The following is a 5,797-nucleotide window of genomic DNA, read 5'->3' as shown; positions in this document are numbered from 1 at the left end:
CACCTCGGGGTGCCGCGACCCCGCTGTCCCTGCCCTCTCCGGTGGAGGAACACCGGCACCGCTCGGAGCAGGGCGGGTGGGGAAGACCTGGCTCTGTCCTGCCGCACCACTCGGCTGCGAGGTTGTGTGAGCTGGAAAAATCCCCCGACCAGAAGGAAAGGCAAGAGGGGAAGGGCTTGCAGGTGGGTTGGGGTTGGCAGAGCCCCAGGCTGCGTTTAGCCTTAGCCCAGCCCCAGCCGCTGGGCAAGCGGTGCCCCTCTCCCTGCAAAAGCGGTCGTGGGATGAGCCCCGTGAGTATTTTCCGCCCTCCAGGGTGAGGAGCGGGATCTGTCGCGGTGAGAAAGCGCTCATTCGCATGGCGGCGTTATTCACCAAAGCACACATACACCTGGAGACATCCCCGTCCCCTCCATACAGGTTCGTCTTCGCGGGCCAGCGCGGAGAAGCGCCGCCCCCAGCTCGAGGATCCGCCGGGTCCTACCCCTCCTCTGTGCCCCCACTCCCCCGCTCCGCCCGGCAGATGGTTCGCTCCGCGGACACCCAGATATATAGCGCTGTCGAGGGGCGCATCCCCCTCCGCGCACCCGCCGCACCCCCCCTTCCCCGCCGGCACCGGCGCTGAGCCGACTCCCCGGCGCGCCTTGGCCGTCCGCCCCCTCCGGACCGCCCGCCTCCCTGCCTCCTTCCCGGGGCGATGTCCGCGGGCTCCGGGAGCGAGGCGGACGAGCTGCCCGATATGGACCTGCGGGGGCTGCAGCTGGACTACCCGCCGCCGGCCAAGCGTCAGCCCCGCGGCGAGCTCTACCCCTCGGGGGACAACTCCTCTGCGGCGGAGGAGGAGGAGGAAGAGGAAGACGAGGAGGAGGAGGATGGAGAGGGCAGCTGTTCGGCGGGGCCGGCGGGCAGCGGCTGCAAGAGGAAGCGGGCGCGGGGCGGCTGCCCCGGGGGCAAGAAGGCGGTGTCGGGGCCGCGGGGGTTGCCGCCCGAGGGGAAGCAGTCCCAGCGCAACGCCGCCAACGCGCGGGAGCGGGCGCGGATGCGGGTGCTGAGCAAGGCGTTCTCCCGGCTGAAGACAAGCCTGCCCTGGGTGCCGCCCGACACCAAGCTCTCCAAGCTGGACACTCTGCGCCTAGCGTCAAGCTACATCGCCCACCTCCGGCAGCTCCTGCAGGAGGACCGCTACGAAAACGGCTACGTTCACCCCGTCAACCTGGTACGATGCGGAGGGGCGCGCAGGCGGGCACGGCTCCGGCGCCTTCGGAATGAGCAGCGAGGGGCCCCTGGGGGTTAAGGGGGGAGGCCTCGGGACACTCCGCAGAGCACCTCCCGGGGCAGTGCCGCCGGGCCGTGCCCACCAGGGAAGGAGCCGCGGGGCGGCCCTGACTGTTTCGCAAATCCATATAATCCTCGTCCCAGACCCGAGAGGCGGGTCTGTTTTAGGGTGATGGCGGGTGTGTCTGTGCTGGGGAGACGGCGTAGGGGACCCTAAAGAAATAAATTCCTCGGGCATTAGGCAAGCTTAATGTCCGAAAAAGGAGTAATTGCTCTGAGGGCTGGCTTGGAGCACAGGCACGCCGTCATCAGTTCATCGGTACAGAATTAGTGCCTGATGCGTGCCACAGGGGTAAAACGGTTGCCTATGTGGTTCAGAGTGTTTGGGGTTTGATACGTTATGTGCTTTTTGTTTATAAAATGATGCAAACAGTTGCAAAGCAAGGGAATGGTTGCATTTTTTGTAAGAACGATTTGTTGCTGATCATGGCAGTCCTGTTGCAGAGCATTTAATTACAATGAAAAACATAATGAAAAAAAAAATTGTTAGAGGAACTCCGCTCTCTCTGTGTTTCCCACAGGGACTAAAACACGGTGACGTATTTGCAGCTGAGCCAGAGTTAGACATCTATCAGTAACAAAGCTCCAGTTTCATACCAGGATAAACGTTCTTTTTAATATGAAATACCTTTTTTTTTGGTTACAGACTTGGCCATTTGTGGTTTCAGGAAGACCCGACTCTGACAGCAAAGAAGTTTCTACTGCCAGCAGATTATGTGGAACTACCGCATAGTCACAGTAAATTGTTTTCTTTCTGTTGTTGTTGCTGATGATCCTTCTTTTTTTTCCTTTGTATGGACTGGATATTCTTAAGAGCTGTGATTTATCGGCTCAAGATTAGATGGGGACAAACCCCCATCTCTAACAGTGTTAAATCCGTGTCCCTGACATTCTTTTCCCTTAGAGTTCTAAGGGAAGTTTATTTAAAGCAGTAAAGGGAGGTGGTTGAAATTAGAGTTTTTATGAACTGACTGCAGCAGCTGAAGCCTGAGATTTGGCTTCATCATTCTTGCCACTGCCTGAGGACCTGTTGTTCTGAGGCTCTTGAACTAATGGAAGAAGAATATAACAATATAGAATTAACAGCATGGACCAAAATGCAACTCTACAAACTAACCCCAAACAGTATTATTTGTATTCTAAAGCAAAGCAGTATTTTAAAGTAGCTTTGAAACTCAGATGTATAATATATTTTGATGGCTTTTGTATTCATGGATCTAATTTACTGCAACTATGCAGTAAGTATAGTCATACTTTTTTTTTTTTTTGTCCTTTTACCCAGAGTTTTCTTAAATAAAAGTGTTAAGTGGCTACATTCTGTCCATTGGAACTAAAATAATTCCTTTGGTTATGTCTTGAATTGCCACATGTAAGAGTATGGAACTATCCCTAGAAATGTGGCAGTTTCCTCTTCTTAATCCAGAATGGAATTCTGCTTACCATAAGGGCAGGGTGCATGTGTTGTAAAGGGTGAGTTTCTATGCTGCTGCAAAGTAACAAGAATTTACAATGTCTTAAACTTTTTTTTCCTGTACTGTCATGCTTATGTTTGAAAAGTTTATCCTCAAATGAGTTCTGGTGACATTTCTTCACTGATTCAAAGGCTGTAATAAAAGAGGATGCCATCAAATAAGTTGCAAATGTAAATAACTTTATTTTTTTATAAATGACATTAAAAGCTTGGTTACAATGACTTACTGGTACTGTGACAGTGTGTGGCCGCGTCAGTATTGATAATATATCAATATACAACTTTCTTTGTAATGCATGTTCTTGAAACTGGCTTTTGTAAACACAGTTATCTTCTTCAACTCTTGAGAACAGCTACATCTCCAGCAACAGCCAGATAAGAACACTTCAACTCAAAACAGTTCATGTGAGGTACAGTACTAAATGAACTAGCAGGAAAAATCACATTTTAACAACTTAAGAGAATTCATTGCTATAGTTTCTTAAGTGAATCAGGAAAATAAATGTAGATTAAGAAATGGATGTCAGTAATTTGTTCTGCTTCATAGCATGAAAGACAGTGCAATAGCTTCTTTTGCTGTCATTTTACATTTTCATCTGTAGTCTATTTTACTTTTATTTGTATTTGTGCAGTGGGAAAATTGGCTGAGTTTTCCTGCTTGTTTTAAGATTAAAATTCTTGAGATAAGATTTTCTTTTATTAAAAATATTTCATCAGCAGTTAACTGACAGTAAGGGAGAAGAATGAATTGCTTTAGAGAAGAAAAAGCCTCTTCTTCATTTAAGCAGCCAGGAGAAAGAAACATTTTCTTAGGGAGGACCAGTTTAACCTGGTTTCTTGTCAGGTCTTCCCAAGTCATGGTTTTCTGTTTTGCAATATTTCATAGAAGCTCAAGACTGACTGTTGATAAAGTCTTTCAACTAGACGAACTGCAAAAAAAAAATTGTTTTTCTTGTTATGAAGTGTAAAATAGTCCAGAGCCACTGCAAAATAAAATGAGAGCTCATCCCAGAATCTGCTGAAACTGTTGCTTTCAGTGATTTGAGGGCGAGCTATACAGAGACCATAACCTAATTTACCTTCTAGTTTTATTCAGAGAAAGGTTGTGAAAGAAGGGGGCTATTCCAGTTCGTAGTTACGTAGCTGAGGTAGGACTCCAACTAACCTTCTCTAGGAAGCTTTGTAGAAAGAAAAGAATATGAACAGTAAGTCAAAAAAGGAAGGCATAAAGTATAAGAAAACTCAACCGACGTTTATCTGAACCCTAGAGAAAAGATTATTCAGCAATTTAACTAAGGTGCCACTTGAGATAATCTCAGTGTGATACTTGGCTGGTTTTGGCCTTGATCCCAACTGTAATTGGTTAACGAGTCTGGGAGACTGGAAAAACAAGGAAAGCATGGAGAATTTTTAGCAGTATAGAAAGGTCCATGTGAAATGATGGAAAAAAATACTCAGGGTAAATTCCCAAATCCAAAATGGTTATATTAAGTAAATACAGTAGGTCAAATTGGAAGTAAGAAGGGCGACATGAAGAAAAAACACAGTATTACTTCCATCCATGCACTGTACTACATGCTCTCAAATACTTTTTGTTTTTATCTTGTGTCTACATAATACATAAAAATACTTTCTTCATAAAATAATGAATGCACTTACAGTATTTGCTATTGTAATAGGTACATCAAGATGATGATGGTGCCCCAAAAGACTATCAGTGGTTTTAGAACAGAAGCATACAATGGCCACAGGTGTCATTTCAGGTCAGAATCTGGAGAGGAAATTAGATCTTTTAGACAGTGAATGTTATGTAAGGTTCAATTCTTTGTTTTAAATACCTCCGTACAGAGATACATGTACTAGTGTACACTTATTTATCTTAGTATGGCAATTAGGTATGTTTGGATTTCTCTAACAAGGACATAATATTTTAAACCATTAATCTTAATCCTTGGGTTCATAAACATTATTTTTTAAAAGTAAATTAATCTTTCTTCTTTCTCAGTGAAAGGTGTTACGGGATTAGGAAAAAGCTCAGTCAATTGAGCAAGCTGAGATGAGTGCCAGGTTGATCATATATTATGTCATCTACATCTATAAAAGCACACAAAAAGTACATGCATGCAGTTTTGAATCCTTTTTTAAACTCATGAACAGATGAAATTCAGGTCAGTGCTTTATATGAATAAGGTGACCAAAACCTTCTAAAATACTATATTTAAGCATTAACAAAATCCATAAGAAGATGAAAGATAATGTACTTTGTTTTTGTTTTTGGTTGTTTTTTTTTTTTTAGTTTGGTTTGGTTTTGTTGTTGGTTGTTTTTTGTTTGGTGGTGGTTGTTTTTGTTTGTTTGTTTGTTTGTTTGTTTGTTTTTCCAGCCTGATAGAGTAAATAGATTTCATTTTTAACTTATGAGTGTTTTGTTTGCGTGGGTATGAGTTATAGAGCTGGGTGAAGGGGACACGAAAAACGAAAAATTACTTCACATTTCTACAGTCCACAAGCACGGAAGGTAAGAAACACACACATTTTAATCAGATTTGGCAATATATGCTTAATGATTTTTGTGTTACATTAATGACGTCTTTGTTTTGTTGGTACAAAGTACAAAGGGAACTCATCTTGATCCCGTAAAGGTATACAAATCTTGCTAAAGCTCTTTTACAAATAAAATGTTAAATCATCTGCAACCCATATTCAGCTGAGACCTGCTTCATGTGAAATCTTAAAGGCAGAATACCTGCACTGACTTTCCTGGCAGGCAGTTCACATATAAAGAGAAACACTTGTCTCCCAAAAATATTTTTATGACTTTAGGCTAATATAAATTGTTTTGTCTTTATTTTATGTGGGACTCTGATAGAGTAGATCATTAGCCAGAAAGCTCAAGTCTCCATTGTAAAACCATTCCTTTCCAATACATGTGTATGCTTACACAACAAAAACATATCCTCCTTATTGAAAATGGTAACAATTCTGATCTGAGCAAAA

General features: G+C 44.1%; 1 protein-coding gene across 1 annotated transcript; it reads left to right on the top strand.

The window, feature by feature from the left end:
• Nucleotides 1-511: 511 nt before the first annotated feature.
• MSC (musculin) lies at nucleotides 512-3,025 on the top strand. The gene is made up of 2 exons (XM_061342811.1): nucleotides 512-1,213; nucleotides 1,979-3,025. The coding sequence occupies exons 1-2, from the start codon at nucleotides 695-697 to the stop codon at nucleotides 2,063-2,065; spliced, it is 606 nt and encodes a 201-aa protein (XP_061198795.1). The 5' UTR covers nucleotides 512-694; the 3' UTR covers nucleotides 2,066-3,025.
• The last annotated feature ends 2,772 nt before the right edge of the window (nucleotides 3,026-5,797 follow it).

Source organism: Neopsephotus bourkii, unplaced genomic scaffold, assembly GCF_033783945.1.
Source record: "Neopsephotus bourkii isolate Nb327-2 ecotype Australia unplaced genomic scaffold, CSIRO-AGI_Nbou_v1 NB_1820, whole genome shotgun sequence".
NCBI classification, from domain to species: Eukaryota; Metazoa; Chordata; class Aves; order Psittaciformes; family Psittacidae; genus Neopsephotus; species Neopsephotus bourkii.
This window is presented reverse-complemented; position numbering and strand designations above follow the sequence as displayed.

Coding starts and splice junctions, on each gene's coding strand:
- MSC (XM_061342811.1), top strand. CDS start 695: ATGTCCGCGGGCTCCGGGAGCGAGGCGGACGAGCTGCCCGATATGGAC. Junction 1,214..1,978: donor ACGTTCACCCCGTCAACCTG/GTACGATGCGGA, acceptor TTTTGGTTACAG/ACTTGGCCATTTGTGGTTTC.